Here is a 25230-nt window from a genome sequence, read left to right as displayed (position 1 = left end):
CTCCCTTGATGGAACACCAGAAATTGGTGACCTGCTTTTTCCTCTCCATCTTTTTTTTTTTTTTTTTTTTTTTTTTTGGTCTTCCTGGTACTTTATAATTTAAACAATTATTCTCATTTTCATTTTGAGTTCTTGACCAATTGAATAAATTCGTTGCTTCTCTCACCAGTATGTTAAGCCCAGGGGTTTCTTACTGATTGTTCCTTTTGTAAATAGATCTTTCAAAAAACCATGTATTTGAAAAATACATTTTACACAAACTGTAAAAATGATTTATATTATTTTTTAAACAGTACATCTTTGTATATTAATTTCTTTTCTATGTCAAGTTGGTAGAAGCATTAGCACATCTTTTGACTGTATATAATCAACCATTTAGGAACCTAAACCTAAACCCAAGCTGTCTAGAGTGATGACTATGTTGAACACTTATTGCTGTAGGCATCTATCAATTCACTGCGATGAAATTGTGAAAACTTGCTTCCCTGTGACTTCAGTTTATTTACAGATTCCTGAATGAAGAAATGAAGGCATTAGGTTCCTGAGCAAAGCCATTGTATCATTATGTAAAATAAGAGGTCTCTCATTTCTAATAAAGTTTTGAAATATTCAGAAATATTCTTTCCTTTATTAACTGGTTGAACATTCACAAAAAGATCATTTCACCACCATTTATTATTTATTTTTGGCAGAAATACACTGATATAATTGACAAAGTAATATGTTGACAAAATTAACACAAATCAAGCAAACTATTTTATTGTGTTTTATATAATTAAAGAGTGCAAATAATGTACAGTATATTATTTTCACTCTTTAATGTGTGTGTGTATATATATATATATAAATAAAATGTGCATGTTCACCCTTAAATTCATAGAATTAATATAAAATCTTCATTAATTAAAGGTAGTGCAAATACTTAACATATGTAAATGTTTACTTAAGTACTTCATTGAAATTTCTTTAAGCAAAAATCTATTTATTTAGAATTTGGGGTGAACTATGACCTGGGCATGTTTTGTGAGATTCACCCCACTAGTAGAGATTCAGAACTCATCCTTGTTAAGCATTTTGTTTTTATTTCATTAGATAAATTATGCATGAATATTACAGTTACCTAACATAAAAACAATCAAGATCTTTCACGTTTTACAGAAGACCAGCATTACAGTCAAAATGAGAGTGTCTGTCCTTTTTGGAAACCAAAAATCCCGACAATCCAGTTTTCCGAAGAGCCGGAAGACATGTGAGGGCTTCTCACACTATTCCCGGTGCCTGTGTCCTGTGTCCTGCTGCTCCAGTTTGGAGGGCCCTGCTCCACGCTGGAATAATGGTCTGGGGTTCAGTCCAGCCGGCAGTTGACTATCGCGGTTGTCCTAACAAGCCGGCTTTGGCAGCCAAAGCTTCATTCTGCTGGATGTGATATTCCTGGAAGCGCATGGAGATCCTCTGCGTCATCTTTAGGTACTTTTGTAAGCAGCTCTCAGAACATGAGGTCTGGAAAGAAAAGTTACATCAAAATCAAGTTCATGGTACTGTTAAAGATAACGATAAAAGATAATTTTAAGGTGACAGTTACACGTTACTAAATGTACTTACTATAGTAATAACAGTAAATTATGCATAATTACAAGTAACTAACCCTTAACCAAACACTACATGCAGAGATGGGCACAAATACAACAAAAAGTATTTAATTACAAATACTTACTCATCAAATGTATTTAAATAAAATACTGCTGTGAAAAAAGTATTTAGGAATTTTAACGTACTGTCATAAAAGATCATTACGCCTGCAACTAGGTAGCGAATACCGACAGTCCAAATGTTGTGTGCAGTGGAAAGGCGGCTATACATTCATTTAAGACACGACCGACCCTGGCACATGAATATTCTCCAAGGCAGCCATTTTGACTTCATTTTGTGTGTATCTGGCAGTTCCCTCGCCAAACAGCAGTTCATCAGCCAATCAGATTTCAGCAACACACTCACATACACATGTAGGCTTACACATTGTTTCACTATTACCATCATTAATGATTTATGTCATCCGCCCGCGACCCTCCCCCAATTAATCAGAATGTTATTTTTTATAACTTGTCCCTCCCAAATATATAACTGCGATCTGCGCTTCACTAGACAGTGCATGTCACTCTTTAGCTAGCCAGTCAATTCACAAGTTCTAGCTATTTGTGCCAATCTTCTGTCATTCACTGCTATAGAAGTTTACCCAACTATGATGACTTCTATTTCTGAGAAACCTAGAAATGTGAACAGGGTCAATAAGATGCGTCACGTCATTTTCTTGCATCTAGCCAAAAACTGTAATAAGCAATTTGGTAGTCCTATAAGTATTTTATATGTTTATGATCCTACTAAGCCTGGTTATGAAAGTTAATATATGCAAAATAAAATTATATATTTAAATAAGTATTTTAAATACAAATTACAGTCTCTCAAAGTATTTAATTACATTTAATTTAATTTTGTTAAGGAAACTACAAATGACAAAATACTCTAAAGTAATTAAACACGTATTTCAAATACATGTAATTAAAATACTGCCCATCTCTGAGTACATGTAGTTGATACTTATTTGAGTAAGTACAAAGTAACTATGTATGTCACCTTAAAATAAATTGTAACCCTGTTTAATAATTACTTAATATTTATTTTAAAGGATATTTAAGAAAACTTAAATCACATACCTCCTCTGGCTTGACCTCTCGTGTAGTGAAATCTTTAACACAATCCATGAAACAGTTTTCTGTCAGTTTATTATAGGTTCCCAGGAATTCTTTGAACTGCAGAATACAAAGATGATCAGTAAAAGGGGTTACTGGATTATTTCATAACTACAAATAGACAATATAAGTGTATGGTTATGTCTGCAAGGTTCCTCTTGCCTGTTTGATCTGGTCTGATTCAGTAACCTGAGCTGCCATAGTTACAATACAGTGGGATGCTGTGAATGAAATTGAATAAAATTAGTCAGACTAAGAGCATTTAAAGCCGTAGACCTCCCGGTTCTTTTAACTTGCTTAAAATATATACGTTCTCTTACGAGCAATGATGATAATGAGTGGCTAGATTAGCCTTTAGCATCATCTCACATGAACATTTATAACACAGGCTATGCGAAAATGCCTTTCAAAATAAATAAATAAATAATAGCTTTATAGTAAATAAGATTTAGTCCATAAACGTACTAAGAAGCAAGGGATGTAAAAAGCGGTAAAGCGGATACCTTTGCTGTCAGACAGTCAGACCTGAAGGACATGTGAGAGAACAGAACGGAATCGGCACTTCCGGAACAAATAAGAGTCCTTATGAATTAAATATTAAAACATGTATGAGTAAATTCAATATCCAGTACGAATCCTTAACAATTATGTATCAAAAAAGCGTTTGGAGGTGTATTATGATGGTGATTATTATATATATATGTTTTTTTTTTTTATAGTTTGCTTTAGGTCTGTAATACTCATCATATACCATGTAATGACATGGTAAACAATCAAAGACAACCATCCCTTCTTTTGATTATTTAAGTTTTTTATCTTACCATCTTAATATTAAAACATTAAATACTGTAAAACAGGTAAACATATTCCGATAACGACCCAATGGGGGCAGCAGTGTAAAGCCTTCTTAGACCAAAACAAAGAGGAACCCTTTATTTTGAAATCTGTTCAACGTCACGCCGTTGTTTCCTTCCAAGATCACAGTTGTTGTGAAGTTTTTGTTGTCGGCAACTAACGACGCTGTGAAAATAACTGGACTTACAGCTTAAGTGAACTGAAAAAAGCATCCTTTGGATATTACGGTAAAATGCTAAAATGTAGACGTGATTTAATATAGTAACAGAACTGAGAGAGGCTGATCAAAACTGACGCTTTAAAAAATCACCTGCGGCGGGAAATTTAAAACCAATACATTACTGACAACAACGACAGAGTGATTGACGTGTGTCATCTGTGGATATCTCTGGAAACACGTTACAATAATCGTTATGTTGACGTCACCCTTCCGGTAAGACTGTTATTGACGCTTTAATAGTCACGCACAATGTTATTATTAACCGTTTAAAGACTGAAAAACAACCGACACCTCTTACTGGACTGTCTTATTACTGATGTGAAAGTGGAAATGGACTCTTATTGTGCGTCTGTGATCAATAACACACATTTAAACGACTCTACGTCTAGTTCTGATGCAGCAGATGTTTTAATTCAGTCAACCAGAGCTGCTTTGGGTGCCAGCAGAGAGGAAAAACAGCATACGAGTCATAATAAAGTTAATATTTACATCAGGAGACTGACAGACTCTGAACATGTTCATTGTGTGGATGAGAGAGAAATCCCACCTGTCCTCCCTGTGAATATCCTTTCAGCTGCAGATACAGGTAACACTGTCAGACTGGTTTTAGTTCAATTATGAGAAAATTGATCAAAAGAATAAATTCATATTTATTTGAACTCAGCTGGACCAGATGAACAACAGGCTGCTGGACCATCAAATACATTTGCTAACCTTCTTGACAAAGTGAGAGATTTTGTTTACTTTGGTTTACTTATGTTTGTTTTGTTTTTAATCAATCTAAACTTAAATTGATTAAAATATTTTGTAATTTTTTTTATGTTAATTTACTAATGTGTCTGTCACATAGGCCTCCAGGAAAGAGAAAGGTAAAGCTCAAACTACAGTCATGCAGACAGGAAACTTAAAGTCAAAAGGTATATTATATTATATTATATTATATTATAATACAGGGGTTTTCAATCTTTTAGATGCCAAGGACCCCCAAATATGGTCATAATTTAAAAAGCATCTATATAGGCTAGTGTCTTGTTTAAAGACCTAATTTATACTGTAAAAAAAAAATATATATATATATATATATATTTGGAAAATATTTAGTTTATTATTATGTTTCTTTTTTCTACTCATTATAGTACTGAATATTAATATTTATTTACTTATTTATTGTATTCTTATTTTTTATTTATTTGTTTTCTCATTTATTAGTTTTTTCATCTAAATTTGTCTTGTTTCAGTCTTATGTTTAATTAATCCTTCATAAAAAAAAAAAATAATTCTAAATTTTTCCATGGAAAAATGTGAAAATCTCTTATATATTATGTTATATTGGCATATATTAGTACCATGTTATATATGCCTATTATATATATATTTTTTATTATAAACAATGCTTATATTCTTTTTCAAGTGCTGAATTGTGCATTGTAAATTGATTTGACATTTCTGAACTCCACAGGTGAAGATGTGCAGATTTCTACATACTCTGCTGATGGGAGAGGAGCAATATCTGCAGCCCTCAGGAAGAGGTAACGTCTGCTCCCATTCAGTCGCTCCTATGATCAAACATGGACATTTTGCACACGTGGATATTTCACTATGTCTTTCAGATCCCAAAGCGCCCCTTTAAAACGAAATGTGACGGTACAAGTGTTGGACCAAGACAGATCCCAGACTCCAAGAGGCCAGTCAGATCCTGCTTTTCTATTAGGAGATCCTGGGACTTCTGCAAGTGTGGCAGCTATAACAGCTGCTACTACTGCTGCCACAGCGCCACTTATCAAAGTAGACCTTCTTGGATTCATATAGCACTATAACATTCTTAAATTCATAAATCAATACAGTATTCTAGCAGTCTCCTTAAACGGTCTTTGTTTGGCCCATCAGGCTCAGAGAGAGATGGAGGCTCAGATCGCACTGGTAACTGCTGAGCTGAGGAGGTTGCAGGCAGCAGAGGGCAGTGTCCCGCCGGGGAGGCCGGCCAGGACTGAGAACACTTCTGCTGAGAGAGCGGCCCATCTGGAAGAGCAACTTAACATTCTGATCCAGCAGAGACTGCAACATCTGGAAACAATTCAGTGTCAGCAGATTCAACTGCAGGTAAAGAAGGCAAGATCTCTGTTCAGATCTGGAGATGCAGAATCTGCCTTTTATTTATTTTAATTTTTAAATTTATTTAATTTAAATTTATTTTATTTTATTACGTTTGTTATTTGAATGTATTTATATAATTTTTTTTTGTCTTATTCTGTTTTATTTTTTATTTTATTTTGTTTTGTTCTGTTCTGTTTTTTATTTTTGTTTTATTTCAGTTTTGTCTTTTTATTTAATTTTTTATCTTTGTTTTGTTTTATGTTTGTTTAGTTTTTAATTTTAATGGTTTAATTTTTTTGTTCAGTTTTTTTTATTGCTTTTTCTTGTTTTCGTTTTGTGATTTTTTTGTTTGTTTTATTTTAGTATTTTATTTCACTTTTTTATTTAGTCTACTTATAATGTTATGCAATGTTTATTGTACCAAAAACATTCATAATTTAGTTTTCATGATTCCCACCCTCCTTAACCTGTGAATTAAATATATTTGCTACTGTAAATATCCTCAGTTATGATATGCTGACCTCAGTATAGAAGTATAGTTTCCACTGTTGTTCATCAGGGCGGCTGAGTACCAAATACTGAACTGAGTACATAGTAGATTGAACTCTTTTATTTGGAAAAAAAGACTTCCATTCCAGACATCTGTTTTAAGCAGTCACATGTTGTTGTTTAGCATCTTCATTTCAGAGACCTGCTGAGGTTTCAGATTTGCTTCATAATTGGTTGTGTTTGTCAGTGTGTGCATTACTTTCTCATATGACGCAGCTCACAGGCGCTCTCTCCTCTGTCTCTAGAATCGGCTCTTGGGCTCGGCTCTGGATGTGGTAGCAGCTCGTGCGAACACAGACTCGCAGTCCACCCTGCACACAGGCTCTGGAATCACCCAGACAGACTCTCTGCCAGTTCAGATCTCTGGGAGTCGCAGCATCAGACTCTTTTCCACTGATCAAACCTCTGCTAGAAGCCCAGGCTTAGGTGAGTTGTGGTATATTTGTCTGAATATTTTCACAATCTATAATGGCAATATGCAGATTGTGTCTCAAAGGAGGAACTAATCACCATGAAATTTTTTTTTTTTTTTTTTTTTTTAAATTAGTAATAATTTGAGCCCTTTTAATAATAATTTATGTTCTGACCTGGTCCATCGTATGATAATCTGATATAAATCATGCACTTTTATCTATAAATACAGTGACACTAAGAAGTATTTTTACACTTTTGGATGTTTCACAGGGGTCCTATTATAATATTTTTTACATTTTAAACTTTCTGGGGTGTGTAATGTTGCTGTTTGAGCATACAAAAGTTACAAAGCACAACGTCACTCCAACGTGAGTTATTCTCCATATCAATAAGTGCTATTTCTGAACTCCCTGAAATTCCTCAAATGTACAATGTTTTCACAATATTCCTAATTTAAATAATTACCGCCCAATGCATACGCAAAAAAAGATGCGAGGCCTGGTTGAGTTGTGTAAGTGTGTTGAAAAAAATAACTCGTTGTTATGGTAAGGGGCGGTTGAAGCGGTTGACCAATCACAACACACTGGTCGTTCAGCTGACCAATCAGAGCACATTGGCACTTTTGGCAAGGAGAGGCTTCATAGAGACAGGAACTAAACAGAGCGTTAATGAGAGACCGGGAAGAGAGGTGCTGCAACAATGTAAAATATGTGAAAAATAAAGTATAAAAACCTATTCTAGTAGACCTCAAAAACAAAATCAAGACATAATACGGCCTCATCAAGTCACATGATCATATTAACAATAAACATGTTTGACAACCATATTTGTCTTCATTTTGAACTTCATTTTTTGCACAATTTTTTTTTTTTGAAAAGTGTGTTCATGCTATTTTTTCTTTAAAGTGAAACAATTGGTTTTGATATTTCTGTTATACAATGCAAATACATTTATACATATTTAATGGTGGCTTAAGTGCCCACATACTTTTTGGGGGGGCAACTGTATATTTGGATATAAGTAGAATTACCCAAACAAAGGGCGCTGATGTTATTGTTCTACATTGGTTTATTTCTCTTGCAGTCTCAAAGGATGTGCGCCGAGAGAAACAAGCAGGTGTGCATAGAAGCCCCCTGGACACCCCCGCACCACGGAAGGTCATTCCTAAACCCACCCACTGGACATCATCAACAAGCACCATTAAACCTCAAAGATCCTCTCTCAAAAACCAAGGTCAGTTTCTCTCATGCATAATTTTCTCTGTGATTGTTTATTGGCAGGAAGCAATTCGGTCTTTAATGGCAGATTTCTGAATATTTGGTTTTGCTTCACGGCCCAGATTTTGTGGGTGCATTTAACTGTCTTTTTTATTTATTTTGATTCACGACCCTATCAAAGCAGTGATCTGAAATGATTCTTTGATTGAATTGTTTACTGGTTAATTTTGAAAAGAAATCAGTCTCAGAGTGGGATTACGGAGGATATTCAAGCTGAAACCACTTGATGGCAGTAGCGTCACTACTGAATTTTTGCTTTTGCACCACTCATAGACCTACATTTTATATATACAATACATATAAGGGACAGTTTTCCTCTTCTTTTATATTATTGTAATGTAGGTTAATAGATTAGTCAGAGGTAATTAGATTAATCAAAGGTAATGAAAATCCATAACAGCAGAAAACTGTCTTTTTTGTCATTCTGTGTGGTTGAATGTGGTTGAGCTTTCTTGGCTAATGTCCTTCTGGAATTAGATGCATGCTTTTTGAGTATATCTAAATCTAGAAAAAATGTAATTTATTTATTGCCTTTTTTCTTGCAATGTCCTTTGCATTAAGTAAATTATTTAAATGCAAAGTTTTTTTTTCTTCTCATAATACGCATTGACTATGTTTTGGCAAGTAGACACAGCGTTTTAATTAATTACTTCTGCACATATTTTGCGGCATATTTTCTTTGGTTAAGTCTCATATCTTATCACTAATTTCGAATTGCGTTCTCTGCATCCATGGCTACAGGCTTTGGAATCCATTGTGCTTCGCCTCCGCCAAGAAACCGCCTGCTTTTAGTTTCCTGTTTAGGAGGCAACAATGATCAGCTCAGCCCAGAACCTCATGTTCTCAAACTCCAAAACCAGTAATTTATCCCCGAGCATGTTTTTTCCCTTTAGACACCATCACTCAACCAATCTGTCACTCCTCCGGACTGAATTGAAGACTTGCTTTTACTCTAAAAACCAATTAAGGCAAAAAGCAGTTGTTGAAAGAGGTGTCACCGCCGAACAGCTGTGTAAATATGAACAGTTCAAGCTGTTCGCCTCAGTCACGCTGTTTCGCTCCTGTCGTAGAGAGCCGAGGCTTGTTATTGGAAAGCTTCGGGCATGTTAGCACAGGCTGACCTGGTAACACAGCTGCTTTAGTGTCTTCAAGTAGTGTGTGTCATTAAACAGGCCCTTCGCAATGTTGTCAAGCCAAGGCCGAGTCACTTTCGAGGAGCACTTGTTTTATCACAAACAACATTCCTGAATTTCTATTTCACATCGCTCTTTCCTCTTTTTCCAATTTCGTTTTCCGTTCGCTCAGAGATGGGGTCGCTGACACGCGCCCGTCAGTCTGAAACCTGGGAGAATTTTCCCACCTGAATCGAATCCCCCTAGGTGTCTCCCACATGAACGCAGGATTGCTTTCCCAGACGCCGGAGCTTATTCTTAGGCGCACGTTGATGGATGTGTGTGGGAGAACAGAGAGTTAATTATGGCTTGCAGTTTTTCGGTGTGTGTGTTGTTGTTTTTTTTTCCTGGAGTGTGAAAATTCTCACCCAAAGCATTAGTTCTGTCTGCTTTCTTATAACCGCACATTCGACCTACATACATACACAATGCACTCACGCTGTATTGAGTGTGAGAATTTGATGTGAAATTCAGGGATATTCTCAAATCAGCAAGTGTAAACACAAATGGTCCAGGTTGCTGTTTTGCTGGGTCGTGTGTGTCGGGACTATTCAGCAGTAAGATGTCTGTTGCTACTGACTCCATTTTGTCACTTGTGAGCATCAATCTGGTCGTCATGGCAACCCGGCTATTTCAGTGGCAGCATTGCTTCATCTCTTCGGCTGTCAGACCGCGCTCTCTCTCTCTCTCTCTCTCCATTGAAACAGGCTATTTTTAGCCAACCTTCCTTTTGTTTCTCGTGTACATCATCAAAGCTGCATTAAATACATGCGGAGGGGCGAAATCTGGAGCGTGAAGATTTGTTGTGTAGACTACTAGAGGATACTTTTATGTTCACCTGTTTATGCGTAATGCACCAGGAAATTAGGAGAGGCGTACTAGAACTGTTTTAATTATCAGAGCTCATGCATGCTTTTGTCATAAAGATTAATTTAGCAGCTATTACTGTGTTTGGGGGATTTTTTTTAGCATCAGCTTTTTAGGTTACAATGTAAATGAGTGTAAAAGAGAAAGTGTTTTATTTTTTTATTTTTATTAATGACCGATATGATGCAGGTAGTTTTTATGTTAAAGTGTCCAATAATCAAAATGTTGAACCAGTTATTAATTGTTGTATTTCTGATGTTTGACTATAACAATTAAAAACACAATATTATTTATGAATAATTTATTCAAAATGTCAGCAAAAATATAGTCAAAGTTTGTTATAATCTTTAAGCATTTTGTTGTTCACTTAAATGGTCCTGTGGTGTGACAAATGAGTTTTGTAATAGCATAAATATTGTATGTAGTCGCTCTGCATGTTTGAAATTTCATCGTTTTTGATTCATTTAGCCTTTAGGTCAGTCAGATCCAAACTGGTAGTGAAGATAGTAAAATCTAATAGGTGAAACATGATTCAAATCCTGTTAGTTGAGAAGACTGCTGATTTTACATTAAGGGTTATGAATATTGCAGATGCCCTCAACAGAAATTCATGTGGTCTTACCTCATCAAAGATTTATGGGTAGGAATTTTAGCCCGTACTAGACAAACACTGTCGAAATATGCGGTTACCTGATCTTAGGGAGATGACATCATCTTTAAATACTGTGCAATTATTCAATCTGATTTTATAAATGCTTTATGCGTGCATATTCAAAAGTTTAAAAGAGGGTCAGTAAGAGTTTCCTAAAGTCTCTTCTGCTCACAAAGGCTGCATTTACTGTTAAAACGGTAATATTGTGAAATATTATTGCAATTTAAAATATTTATTTTAATATGTAATGTATTCCTGTGATGCAAAGTTGAATTTTCAGCATCATTACTCCAGTCTTCAGTGTCACATGATCCTTCACAAATCATTCTTTTAATACATTGATTTGCTGCTCAAGAAACATTATAATGATAATAGTTGTGCTGATTAATAATTTTGTGTAAACCATGACATTTTTTCAGGGTACTTTGATGAATAGAAAGTTCAAAAGAACAGCATTTATTTGAAATTGAAATCTGTTGTTATGATGTAAGAGTCTTTACTGTCACTTTTGATCAATTTAGTGCATTCTTTCTGAATAAAAGCCATATTGACCCCAAACCTTTGAGCAGTAAGTATAGATCATAATACAGTTTAGCATAAGCAGGCAGATACAGATATCTTCATATATACTAGCATGTTTCATTAACATTGTGATCCTAATGTGTTCATTGTACATTCTGAAAGCTGGAAAGCTTCTTGTCACCTCTTCCATGTCAGCCGGGAGATACCAGGAGAATCTGTCTGCCCCCCCCGCAGGGATGCCCTTTCCGATATAAATGGCAGAATTTATTATTAGCCAGTGCCCTTACCTGCCGAGGCCTCCATCAGTGTTGATGTGCGCTGGGGGGTGGGTCACATGCCGTGCGTCACAACTTAATAGAGCACAGACACGCTAGCCAGGCCTTCAAATGCATTAAGGTTCTTTGTTCCCCATAATGCACTTAATGCATTAGACAACCTGCACACCCCTGCTTTTTTTCCCTGTAGCCATTTAACCTGCATGGGGTTTTTAGGTGTTCACTTAGCACTGTGAGCTGTGCTCTCGACGGGCAGCAGTCTGGCATTGTGTGTCTGGCAGCACTATTATGAGAAGCCGGCCCTTGGTGAGGTGCCAGCTCCATGTTAAATGCTGACTGTTGTTTACAGCTCTGTGTTTGGTGTAATTATAAAAGCAGCAGAATGGATCTCCGCGCAGCCACGGGTCTCGAACTTTACAGCTGATGTTTTGCAGCTGCGGATGTGTGTGTGTGTGTGTGTGTTTGACGTCACGCGGCAGCTGGGAAAAGGGTTAGGAATCTGTGCGGTAACGTTGGCAACTTCACGTAGACCTATCAGGAGCTGTTGTTTCCAGCTGTCACAGTAAACAATCCCAGAATGCAATTGGAAAGAATATGACCCAGAAAACTGATGACTGCTACAGTCTGGTTAATGAAGTTATTGATTTTGTTTTTCATGTTACAATATATGTTTATTGAAATGTTTCCTCTTGGGTGCTATGATGAAAAATCTTTTAATGCAATTTCTGTGTCCTTCATTCAGTCGTTTCAAAGTGTAAATGAATAATAGACATGCTGCAGTCCATCAAAAAATATTTTAAACCTATTTTTTCTAATTGTTTTTCTAATTAGTTTTTATGGCATAATATATTTCAGACAGGTTTCCAAAACACTCCCTGTCTGCCATTGGTCGGTCAATTGAACACACACACACTACACACAACACACAACACACTACACACACACACACACACACACACACACACACACACACACACACACACACACACACACCAAAGAATCACGGTTTCCACAAAAGTATTAAGCAGCACAATTGTTTTTAACATTGATGATAGTATTGAAATGAATGAATGAATGAAATGTTCCCTGAGCAGCAAATCAGCATATTAGAGTGATTTCTAAAGGATCATGTGACACTGAAGACTGGAGTAATGATGCTGAAAATTCAGTTTCGCCATCACAGGTTAAATTACATTTTAAAATATATTACAATAGACATTTTTTTTTATTATTGTTGTAACAGTTGTCTATATATAGTTTAATTTGAGGTATTTCTCAAATGTGTTAAATTGCCAGACATTTTACAGCACAGCTTTTATTTTTTTTGCAGTCATTAACAGCGCTGATTGTTTTTGCATGTCTGCTTGTTCTCTCACAGGAGACACGGCGGAGAGGGTCTGCGATACAGGAGGCTTTGTTTGCCGTTGAGTCATGAGATTTTAGCTGCTCGTTTAACCGTATTCGAGAAGCCTCATGTTCCCTGTTAGCCAGACACTGGGGCCCGCTGGAGGCGCGCATGGCAGCGCTGCTGTTGTTCCAGTTGGAGGAGGCCCTTCTTACGCTGCCTTTTTGACCTTAAGGAAATGATTACGGTCAGGAGCTCTACTGTTGTTTTTGGAGGATTGAGAAATCCTTGTCCTGCGTATTTATATAGCTTTGTTTCCTTTCGTCTGCATTCCGCAGTGCCGCGGGGAGAACATTCCACTCTCCGGCCTCCTAATAGGGCTCAGGAAAAAGCACCAGGATATTTTACATCTGCGCCGTATGAGGTTTCCCCCTCCGTGCTCTCGATTTGACTTTTTCCATTTACAGTCATAGCCTGACAAACTGAAAGAATATAGAAAGAATAACCGCTCGCTTGTGTTCAGAAACGCATGGCGCGTATCACGTATTTGTGGTCCGGGTTATTGGCACGGCGCACTGCATTTCTGCAGAATTGATGACTAGCCGAAACACACGGGGCCTTGTTAGAGTCGCAGGCCCGCAGCAGTGTGTGTTCTGGCAGTGATGAACCGGACTGCTGACTGCGGCAGGTGTCTGGTGGCCAGGCTGATCCTTCACGATATCTTCTCTCTTTGCAGGAAATGGCAGACTTCAGGACCAGAGCCCTAATAACCGGAGGTCTCCCGAGAGATGCGTTGTGCAGTCTGTTGGGGTAAAGAGGTTCGCCATGGCAACAGCTGACAACGGCCAACCAGAGCGGTCCAGGTAATAATAGATCTCTTTTCAGAGCAGGAAGGCACACAACTCTCGGCCTTTCGTGTTTCGGCGTACACAGCGTGTAACCATAGTAGAGACCTACATAACCACTTCTTTTCCCAAGCCAAAGGAATGCTTTTGTTTTATTTATGGTGCTCAGTAAAGGCCTTCTTGTCTTTTTAGTTTAAATACACCTTCCTAATGTTCCATAAGCAAGTGTCACTTAAAAACGGACGAAGCGTGCACGTGTTTTGCTCGAGTGTCTCTCGCTGTGAGAGGCTTACCGCAACTTGTCAAAATGACAGTACAAGAAGCGGTGCGCTGATGTTAGTGGTTAACTTTGAATGTCTTTGTTCTTGGCCTCTGATGTAGGCAAGGGAGGTTCTCAATAATTCGAACATGTTTTTGGATCCCGTTCCAAACACTTTTTCCGCTACATCTGCAAATTCATTTTGGCCTCCTTGAAGAAGATGTGTCATGCGGAGCAAGACACTTGAATTGGAGTTTATATAACTGTCATGGGACAAGCAGAAGACAGTTTACAGATGATGCTAACAAACAGTACCTAAGTTTTTTTTTTACATTTATCATGGCAATACCATGTTTTTTTGGCATATATTTTGCCATTATTTATATATATATTAGTATATACAAAAATAAAAATACACCTTATAACACACACACACACACACACACACACACACACACATATATATATAGAGACAGAGAGAGAGAGAGAAAAATAGCCTAAAATATTGGCTAATTATATGCTAGATATGTCTGTCTGTTACTAACATGAATATGGTAATCATAAAGGTACCGTGGTATTGCAACAGTCCTTTTTTGCTAGATGAGCAAAAAGAGTGTTTATTAACATACATGTTGGGTAATATTTCAAACGTGTCCTTTTCAATAAATGTGTCTACCTAGTGTGCTGTTTATACTGTTTTGTGATCGAAAGCCTCTTGTATGTTCTCCTGGACGCTTTGAAATACAGTTTGTGTTGGTTTTGCAAAAACAGAAGATTTTAAAAGGGTACATTTGCTTTCACTGCCACCACCACCTTTTTGGCAGATCAGCAGCTGCATTTTTCTTTCTCTTTTCCAGTCAGTATTTCTGTGTAACAGTAAGGTCTCTTCTAAAAAAAACCTAAAAAAACAAGTGAGGGAGAGAGAAAGTCATCCATCTGCAGGTTACCGAGTGTTCAACACAAGATGTGCACACACGAGCAGCTCTGGGAAGTCTCCGAGCAGCCTCTGGTTCCCATGGCAACTGCGGGGCGGTCTCTATCGGCTCCATCTGAGAATAGGTAAAGTAAATCTGCATGCATCTGGCCGCCCGCCAGCGTCTCAAATGAAAGAGCACTTTGAATGGCTGCCAGGTTTGGAGGAGGAGAGAGGCTGTCAGGCCTGCTTAATGTTGGCAGTTTGTACTTGGCAAGACTTGCCTTTTCCCAGAATCCCTCACTCTGGCAGCCCGCCAGCCACTTAGCGGAAGCTGAGAGTTAACCCCTGCGATAAGCTGGTGGAAAGCTGAACGTGGAAAACTTTCCATGCAGAGTGTGTGTGTGTGACCGCACATGTATGTGGCTCTGTCCGTGTGTGTGTGTGTGTGTGTGTGTGTGTGTGAGCGTAGGTAGGTGGGTGGATGTTCTGCACAGTGTGCGTGTGAGTGAGTGCCAAGCCTCAGGGTGATCTGTATTCATGAGAAGACTACAGGGACAGCGAAACATCCCTCAGTGAAAAGGAAGGAGGGTGAAATATCCTTTACAGGCAGACTGCATATTTAGACTTTACAGGGTTGCATTTTTTTTTTTTGCCCATAATATCCCAGTTAAATATTTTTGTGCAATACAATTATAATATATAAGTGTTTTTCTCCAAAATATAAATATTTGAGTTCTACATATGGTCTTGAGTCGTGCAAGGGCGTTTGAGTGTTTGCAAAGTCAAGCCTGATTTCATTTTGAAGTCAAGTGACTCGCTCCAAGATAATTTGCACAAACACTTGATTCTTTGTGTCGTTAATTTGGGGCACAAACGAAAGACATCAGGCTCATTTACACCATCCGAGTCACAAGCACCAAGCACAAATACTGTACAAATTGTCTCCGGCTTTACAAGCTGGAAGACATTCTGCTTGCCATATCAGTAGTGGTTATTTTATCCGTTTGACATCCAAATTCAGGCTCTGCAATGCTTGATGTACTGTATATATAATTTTCAGCGGGGGGAGAAAATCACATCCTCAGATTTGGCTCCTGCCTACTTGGTAGTTAAGGGTTTTTTTTTGTTTTGTTTTTTTTGCTTGGATAAAGTACAGCTTCTTTCCGTGCCAGCAGAATGCAGGGATTGCAATAAATGGCATTTCTCCTCTCCTCCAGACCTCCCTTGCTTTAATTTTTTTCTTCTTTTGGTTTTTCCACCCCCTCGTCTTGTTGTATAACAGGGCGAGCTTTTTTTTTTCTTCTTTTTTTTTTACATCATCTACGGGGTGTTTTTAAGCAAAGAATAGTCTATGGTACAGGGGCTTTAGGGGCGGAGCTGCCAAGCTTCCTCATTTAAAGTAAACAAACACTCCGAGACTGACCGATATTAGCAGAAATATTCTTTCATAATCATATTTATTAAATCACTTAAAGATGTCAGAATATCTACAATAGGTATTGTTTATGTTTAAGGCAGCCTCTACACCATGGAGCATAGATACTATTTAAAATGCCCAAAAATGTCTTGTATGTATGTATGGCCACAGTATGCATATTTTTATTGTAAATCGTATGCATTTTGCTGGTGTAAGCATTTTCCCAATATGATCTTGCATTATTAATTGGACCACAGAATATGAAGCTTATGGACATTTTAGAAGCAATAAGAATCGACACTCTGGAAGAAACATGAATACCTCAGATTTTCCACCCACAACTCTGGCTCTTGTATTCTGAAAGCAAACTGGCTAATGAGGTATGGCAAGCCGGCTGAACATTAATCTTTTTTTTATTTGTTTTATAAAAATTTATATTTATTAGCTAAATAGTTTTTTTTTTTTCACCTGTTTTTAGTTATTAGTATGTGATCCTATAATTACTATTATCCATTTAATTTTCACTAGTAACTTTTCATTAGATTGTAATGTTTTTTGTTTTTTTTGTTTTAATAGTGACGAGTATCTATTAAATTAGCATTTAAAACAATTTATCAGATTTATTCATTAGAAACTATTATTGATCACATTTATTCATTAGATACTAGTACTTATATTTTTAGTACTAGTCATTATCCCAATAGTGTCAAATAACTATTCTATTTTTACTGTTTTTGTAAACATGTAAAAAACATTTTGTTTTAAAAATAGGCCTATCTGGTCAGATATTAACTATTCACTACAGATGCAATGCTGGTGTCTATTTCCGATTTTCTATAGTAACTATTTATTAGTTTCTAGTGATTATTTCCTAGTGACATATTCTAGACTTAATAGTACGTATTTATTTGAAAAAATATACTAATAAACACAAAAATTAATGTGTTGCCAATAACAATGGAATAGATCTTTGCCACTATTGAGATAAGAGTGACTAAAATTACATAAATACTAGTGTATATAATGAATAAGTAGGCTACTGAATAGATACTAGTGACAGTTGGATTTACTTAATGGTCATTTCAAAAGTGCTAGTAACTTAAAAATAGATAATAGTATTTTTTTGAAGCATATATGTTCAAGCGGCTTGCCATAATTGTGGCGGTGCGCGTTTCTCGGTCCATTCAGAAGATTTGTTAGGGAGTGGTTAGCGCATGCGCACTCGCATGGCAACAAGTGGCTTGTCATTTGTAACAGAAAAAGGAACTGCGGAACGTGGTGCTGACGTCACTGGCCCAGCCAGGTGGCATTCCGAGAAGCAGAAGAGGCGCATTCGCCTCCTAGTAACCGTATAACGGATCCGAGAGGAGCAGCTCAACATGTCTTCGGCGCAGGTCTCCTCGTCGAGGAGACAGTCGTGTTATCTGTGCGACCTGCCGCGCATGCCGTGGGCGATGATTTGGGATTTTACGGAGGCCGTATGCAGGGGTTGCGTGAACTACGAGGGCGCGGATCGGATCGAGTTTGTTATCGAGACCGCGCGCCATCTGAAGCGGGCTCATGGCTTCCAGGAAGGGAGATCCCCGGGTCCCGCGCCGCCGCCTGCGGTGAAAGCACAAGCGGGAATGTCATCCAAGGAGTCGGTGCAGATGAATCATGTGGACGGCTCGTCCAAACAGCAGCAGCAGCAGCAGCAACAACAACAACAGCAGTCCGGCTTGGACCGATACGCGCTCGGAACCGAGAGATCGCGCTTTGATTATTCCAGCATCGGCGCGCACAGGCTTCCGAACGGGCTCGGTGGACCGAACGGCTTCCCCAAATCAGATGACGGACCCCCCGAGCTGAACCGACAGAGCCCTAACTCGCGTCGGAACCACGGGCTGGTGGCTGTGTCGGGGCAGATGAGCGTGCCGCCGAACCTCCTTCCGCAGACCCTCCTGAACGGCCCGCCGTCCGCGGCGAGTATAGCACAGCACAGCCTGTCTGGACGAGCACCTCCAGCCACGACCAGCATCGGACCTGCCCTCGCGCTCTCCGAGCAGGGTAAACGACCCGGTTCTGTGTCCAGCACGGACCAAGAGAGAGATCTGAAAGAGAAACAGCGTAACGCAGAGGCTCTGTCTGAACTTGGTGAAAGTTTGAGAAACAGGTCAGAGGATTGGGCGAATAAACCTAAGATAGTGAGGGACACACTGATCACGCTTTCCAATTGCACTCCATTTGATGTGAGGTTCAAGAAAGATCATTCCCTGGTAGGTAGGGTGTTTGCTTTTGATGCCATTTCCAAGCCCGGCATGGACTATGAACTGAAAATCTTCATTGAGTATCCCAGTGGATCTGGTAATGTGTTTTCCAGTGCGTCCGGTGTGGCTAAGCAGATGTATCAGGACTGCATGAAAGACTTTGGCAGAGGGCTTTCCTCTGGCTTTAAATACCTGGAATATGAGAAAAAGCATGGGTCTGGCGACTGGAGGCTCCTGGGCGATTTGCTGCCGGAGTCGGTGCGTTTCTTTAAGGAGGGGCTCGGGGGTGAAATGCTGCCCCAGCCTTACATTGACGCCAGCTGCCCTCTGCTGCCCTCGGCGCTGGTCAACATGCCACGGGCCGTGGCGTCGGGCAGCTCGCTCAGGACGGGCGTGCGCAAACGCAAAGCCTCCCCAGAACCGGACTCGGCGGAGGGGGAGCAGCAGAGACAGCAGTGGATGGCGAGTCAAAGCGAGGCGCTCAAACTGACCATGGCGTCCAGCTCGTTCGCAGCCTCTCACGGCGGACCTCCACCCCTGGGGACGGTGCACTCCAGCCGAGCCACCCCACCCGAATCGGCCCCACAAAACGGACAGTCCCCCATGGCTGCGCTCATGTCGGTCGCAGACACTTTGGGTAACGCACACTCACCAAAGGACAGCAACTCTGTGCACTCCACCACATCCACCCGACACAACAGTAGCAGCCCGGTCTCCCCCGCCTCGGTGTCCGGACAGCGGCGTTTGGCCTCCCGAAACGGGGAGATCAGTCTGACCGGGACGCCTTCCCAATCGGGTTCACATCAGGGCATGGATCAGGTGCACCCTCAGAACATTCCAGACTCACCCATGGCCAATAACGGACCCTTGTGTTGTACTATCTGCCACGAACGTTTAGAAGACACACACTTCGTCCAGTGCCCGTCAGTTCCTAACCACAAATTCTGCTTCCCGTGTTCCCGGGAAAGCATCAAAGCGCAGGGGGCCACAGGAGAGGTGTACTGCCCCAGCGGAGAGAAATGTCCCCTGGTAGGGTCAAACGTGCCTTGGGCTTTCATGCAAGGCGAGATAGCGACCATTTTAGCCGGGGATGTGAAAGTAAAGAAAGAAAGAGACCCCTAAATATAAATATATATGCTTCCTGCATCAGAAACAGACAAGTGAAGCGAGTATATTTAAGGTTGTGTCTTAAAACCTGGTGAACTGCCTACCAAGTTAACATTTATGAACATTATAGATGCATTTGAAATGCTAAGTGTGCAGCACGCTTGGTTTTGAGACACAGCCTACTTGTTGTGAATATTGAAGTAACAGAAATAGTCCAGTGTACAGAGACATTTGTTTTCCTCCACGGAGGAGGAGGATGTGTGCGTGGAAACCTTTTTTTACGGCACTTTTACGGTTTACGTTAACATTTCTATTCAATTTCATACTTATTTTCCACATCTACATGTACAATCCCAAGCAAAAAAAAAAAAAAAAAATGTTATTAATGAATACACTTTTTGTGGTAGGTATAACAAATGAAGTGAGTCTAAGAGAGGGCATTCTTTGTTTCTTGATCCCGTCCTTTTTCTTTTTCTTTTCTTTTCTTTTTTTTTTTAGTATGATCTTTAAAACGGCAGTTTTTAATTTGTATCCCGTGGTCTGAGAATACAGATATATTTTATTACGTGTTTTCATTCTCTTTTTGCTTTAAAGTTGCACGGACGCTTTAGTAGAGCAAAAAATACTGTAAATGAAAAATGAAATGCTCTGTTTGTTTATACATATTTCTGTAGTAACAGAAGACTTGTAACGTGCCTTGGAGCTGAGTAAATTGTAATAAATTCATTGATATTAACTCTTTGTGGCGTGTTAATTTGTCCAGGTTAGAAATGTCTTTGATATTTGAATTCTGCCTTGATTTATTTCAAAGTTCTCTGATGAATTATTATAGTTGGCAAATTATAGCTTTCTGTAAAACAGAAGATATATTGGCAGCATGGAGATTTGTTTTAGTGTCGTCTATTTGTGTATGAAACGGTTATGTTTTGTAGATGTTCATCAACTATATTAACTAAGGGCCAAATTATTCTTTTTCCATTCACTTTGTAATGCTGTTTTTTTTTTTTTACCAACAATACCCATACAAAAGCCATTTAAAAAAAATGAAAAGTACTCCTCTAAGCACATTTCTCTGTTGTTACATGTAACAGGGGATCGAGTATCACAGTAAGCATATCATTTTCATTGCTTTTGTCAGTGTGTTTTGCATTCATGTCTGTTTTTGCTCCAGACAGATGTAGTCCTGCTACACTGACCTAAAAGTCAAATGTTTGATGCAGCCACAGGGCATGAAACATCAATTCAGCACTCCCTGATGTGTGTCACATGGGGTAGGTGCAGTGCTTGTTTAATATGTGCTGTTATTTTACTCCCTTAGCAACAAATTCTGTTGGCGCACGATAAAAACTGTTTTACTGCATATTCAGAATGCGTTAAAATACGCACCCTGCTCTTTACACACTGTGTCTTAATCTGTTATGCCTCAATTTAGGAGCTGTTAGCTGTTCCATCTCTCCATGTGTCAGAGTATTTTGGTGCGAGTAGGAAAGCTGGAGAGGGAAAATGCTTGCACATGCCTGAGATGGCCCTGGGGATGTATTCCTCATTTAGAATTCAGCTGGTTGGTCATGTGACTTGTCAGTCGTACTCTTGCATTGGCTGCGGGAGCGAGGGAAAACAGTTGGTGCGTGGCTGTTGCCATGACTCAAACTAATGCTCTTTCACAGACAAATAGAAGGTGGCACAATTCATTCATGGCAGCCGGCCATGCAAGAGCATCCAGACCACATAACAGGGGGGACGTTAAGGTCAGAGAACAATGCACATGCCAAGCTATCTTACTGAAGTGGGCTCTGTGGTTGAATACTTTGGAGGCCTGTGGTGCACATCCTGTAGATCGGAATAATTTAAGCGGGAACTGGAACAGTTCTGCACCATGCAAGATTTTGTTTCTATAAAGGCCATGTGCAACACTTGTTTTTGTTAATCAGCATGTTGTGTAATACACATTATGCATTACGTGCTGTGCAACATACCAGTTTATATAAGTGCATGTATGTATGTCTGTGTGTGTGTGTGTATATATATATATAAATATATATGTGTATATGTATGTATATGTGTGTGTGTATATTGCACTGCATCTGCATCAAATTTCAAAATAGGTATTTGAAGGGTTTGTAAATCTATTCTGCTGCACAGTTAAAACTGAATGTTTTTTCCCCTCATTGAATCATGCATATGAATTAAGATTTCCTTGCCAAAATATTTGCATATTTAAAAGACAATGGCTCGTATGGCAGCACAATAGATTTGCGAGGCACTTTAGTTCAGTTTTGTGTAATACATCCCTAATTCTTCTAAACCTGGTGAAGAGTTTAAGTTTGTCGTGCTTTGTGGTGCATTGCAGTGATCTTGTCGCTGCTGCTCTGTCTGTGAGGAATCAAAGGTGTGGTGTCTGGTTCAGGATGGAGTGGGCTTCTATTGTCATGCTAAAACTGACTTGGGTTTGAGGTGCCCTTGGCTGTCTCCGTAATCACATGGGTTTCAAGTTTCAGTGCACATACAAAGAAAAAAATAAACAGATACACCAACCCCACCCATTACAGAAGGCGGGGGGTCGCACTTCCTGTTTACTGCACATGCTTCTGTGGCGTCTTGAGTGTGTGTGTTAAATTCTGCACCTTTTCATGGAATGCTTTGAGACGCTGACAACTGGAAGATGTGGAGTAGACCCTTTAATTGGCTTTATAGTAAACACAATCCCTGCAAATGCATAAATGCTCAAGAAATCGCACATGATTATTTTGAGTGGCCATTTACGGATGGAGATATATCTTAATGATGTCAATACAAGCACAGATCCCATTATTGCCTTTGTGCTGCTGTTTTTCAGCATAATACATTTCTATCCGTGTTTACAAGGCATTTATTGATCCGCTGATGTATTTGAACCTCTTTTACAGTCTGTTGTGTGTTGGATTTATCTGTGTTGCTGCAAACATCTCAAAATTAATGTTAATCTCTAACTCTAATGTGGTAGCCTGTCTGTTTCGGGAACATTTGTTTTTTGGTCGCATTGTAAAATCTCTGCAGTCTGTCCACCCTTTGCTAGCTAGTGAAGCCAGCAGCTTCTTCCCCTCCTCCAATTCCCTTCATCCCCATAACACACACTCTCTCTCTCTCTCTCTCTCTCCTTCAAGGGAGAAGTTTCCAGTGGATAAAAATACAGCCACTCCAAAGGTTACGCTGCAGTGCCATCGTGCACAGTTGCCCATGGTAACAGCCTTGTTCAAAACATCATTTATTCAGGAATGTGCGGAGAGGTTCAGCGTTAACCCTGCGTGTGCCGGCATTTGGCTGTCTGCTCCGCTGTGTTTTGCATGTCTTTTGTTTATCATTTTGTTTTATAATTGCAATACCGTTTTCTTGCTGATATTGTTACATTGTTTTCTTGTCATTGGAATGAATAACAGTGCAGTCACAGTGGGCGTGAAATCTCAAAATCCAGACAACAACCGGTGGATAGAACCAGGTTCTTACCTTGTACATTTTTTTTTTTCTTTGTTGATAATCCATTTTACTCGGATGTACATCATAATAATGGAAGAAAAGATCTGTCGCGATGTTCATTTCATCACAGTTTTACATATTGATTGCCTTTCTTTGCCCATTTGTACAGTAGTCTGTTCATAGTTATTTTTTAATAGTTTTCGGGCAGGTTTCCTGATAGTCCCAACCCATTCCATTGGTTACGTTAATGTTGCAAACAAACAACAAAATGGGGAAATCAGCCTGCGACTGGCTTAAAGTTGTCTGTGCATGTTAAACTGGTATATGCAAAACTATTTTAACCATTCAACCTCATACTCCCCACCGCATCAATGCACCCCTGACTGCGATATGACATTTAACTCTCTGCGCTTGGGCTTGTTATTTAGCACCAACGAAGGAGGGAGGGGGGGGGTTATGTGCAAAAAGGGTTATTCCCATTTTGTTTTCATTCACTGTGCCTCCGAGCACAACCATTTATAGACGGTGATGTCAGCACTATCTTCCATAGCCCAGGGCCTCTTTGGCACATAATGTATGCAATCTCAGACATTCCATTCCTGCCTCGCAAATAAGCTGCGGGCTACAGCGGGCGTGTGCTTCCCCCTCTTTCTGCAGATATTAAAGGCGCAGAGGGGGAATTGATTTTTCTCCTGCTTTTCACTCCCACTCTCTCGTTGAGTTTATTTTTTTTTCTTCTTTTCTAGCGCAGAGAAACTAAACCGTTTGGGAATGGCATGTTATTGTTAATATGATTTAGTGCGTCTCTCAGTATCAGTTTTGATTTTGCAAATGGCTGAATTCACACTTTTGTGAATGTGTTATTAAATAAACATCTTTTTAAAGATCGTGATTCGGCTCTATTTTTATCAGCCCCTTATATAAGAACATGCGCCTCACTGAACAGACACAGCTCCGGTCTACCCTTGACTAATGGCATGTGGGTTGTAAAAAGGGGGTCCGTTTTGGCAGTGTTTCAGATGTTTTTCATTAGCTTGTAAAGGACATCAATTTTCGGATGGAATTCCAATTTGCATTTCAGGGCCGGTCCCTCCTTGAGGGCCAGGGCCCTGTTACGGCTTCCTGTAGATTCCCGCCGGAGAAGTAGTGGGGTGGGGGGCTAGTTTGGGGGAAGGGGATTGTTTCTGAGCACATGGAAATGGCCTATAGGGCACCATGGAGACTCCGTCTGTCTTGAAAAGCTCGCTGGCTGGATTGTTCAAGGATGGTTTCACTTGATTGATCTAAAGTGTTGAACTGAGAACCCACTGAATACATGCCGAAGTGCAATTTTTGTGTCTTTTAACTCTTTCATGTGCTTTCTGATTTAGTTTTTATGCGTTCAAACGGCTATAGTGTGCGAAATGACACATGTTTTGATATTCGTCACATTTTTCCTACAAAACACTGAGTACTAAACATTCCTTCCTTTGTTTTTAGTTTGCAGACGGACTGGCTGGTTGGAAGGAAAGGGTTAATTTGTAACCACGGTCTGTGTGGCTCTTGGCCGGCTCACTGGAGAAATGTAGCCCCCTTTCATTCTCTGGGTTGTTTACACGACTGGCAGCCATTTTAGACTGGAGCTCTGCTAACAGAGAGGTTTCGGGTTTCTTAGGCTTTCACAGTGCAGCGAGTTCAGTCAGCGGCTTGTTCTGTCATCCATCTTCCATCGGGGGCCCTTCCCCCCCCTCACACATTCACACACACACACTCTCTCTCTCATTCTACAATCTGGTCACCATCCACTGTACTCTGAGAGCTGTATACTGTTCACTTTTAAGTGCTCTGTTGTTTATTAAAGCAGTAAGCCACTTGAGGCCGAACATTATAGTGATTTTTTTTCCGCTGCTAAGGGGTGTTTTTATTAACGCATTGCGGAAGTGTGTTTTATCATGTTGTTGCATCAGCAATATGATAAAACACAACAATGGTCAGTATGTAGTTGAATTTATCATTATT

At 39.4% G+C, this 25230-nt stretch overlaps 3 protein-coding genes across 5 annotated transcripts in view; 2 read left to right on the top strand and 1 right to left on the bottom strand.

The window, feature by feature from the left end:
• LOC311280709 (proteasome subunit alpha type-3) overlaps window positions 1-20515 on the top strand; it is a 66411-nt gene extending 45896 nt beyond the window's left edge. Inside the window, exon 11 of the mRNA XM_084393094.1 lies at window positions 18860-20515. Coding sequence (XP_084249220.1) covers window positions 18860-19794 — 935 coding nt within the window. The 3' untranslated portion in view covers window positions 19795-20515. The remainder of the gene's footprint in view (window positions 1-18859) is intronic.
• timm9 (translocase of inner mitochondrial membrane 9 homolog) lies at window positions 658-3346 on the bottom strand. The gene is made up of 4 exons (XM_084393097.1): window positions 3251-3346; window positions 2910-2968; window positions 2712-2807; window positions 658-1500 (listed from the first exon to the last, which is right to left on the bottom strand). The coding sequence occupies exons 2-4, from the start codon at window positions 2946-2948 to the stop codon at window positions 1366-1368; spliced, it is 270 nt and encodes an 89-aa protein (XP_084249223.1). The 5' UTR covers window positions 2949-2968; window positions 3251-3346; the 3' UTR covers window positions 658-1365.
• The window catches only part of kiaa0586 (KIAA0586 ortholog), a 120873-nt gene continuing 99341 nt past the window's right edge, over window positions 3699-25230 (top strand). Inside the window, exons 1-10 of one of the 3 annotated variants that reach the window (XM_084393089.1) lie at window positions 3699-4035; window positions 4212-4408; window positions 4487-4548; window positions 4673-4739; window positions 5282-5351; window positions 5433-5607; window positions 5710-5922; window positions 6711-6891; window positions 7963-8112; window positions 13726-13852. In XM_084393089.1, the coding sequence (XP_084249215.1) occupies window positions 4016-4035; window positions 4212-4408; window positions 4487-4548; window positions 4673-4739; window positions 5282-5351; window positions 5433-5607; window positions 5710-5922; window positions 6711-6891; window positions 7963-8112; window positions 13726-13852 (1262 nt within the window). In that variant the 5' untranslated portion in view covers window positions 3699-4015. Of the gene's footprint in view, window positions 4409-4486; window positions 4549-4672; window positions 4740-5281; window positions 5352-5432; window positions 5608-5709; window positions 5923-6710; window positions 6892-7962; window positions 8113-13725; window positions 13853-25230 lie in introns of all 3 variants that reach the window. The other 2 variants (XM_084393090.1, XM_084393088.1) reach the window with 2 other exon arrangements.

The sequence above is a fragment of the Rutilus rutilus genome (assembly GCF_951802725.1).
Source record: "Rutilus rutilus genome assembly, chromosome: 21".
Classification (NCBI taxonomy): domain Eukaryota; kingdom Metazoa; phylum Chordata; class Actinopteri; order Cypriniformes; family Leuciscidae; genus Rutilus; species Rutilus rutilus.
Note: the sequence above shows the minus strand (reverse complement) of the source record. Positions and strands in the feature narration are given on the sequence as shown.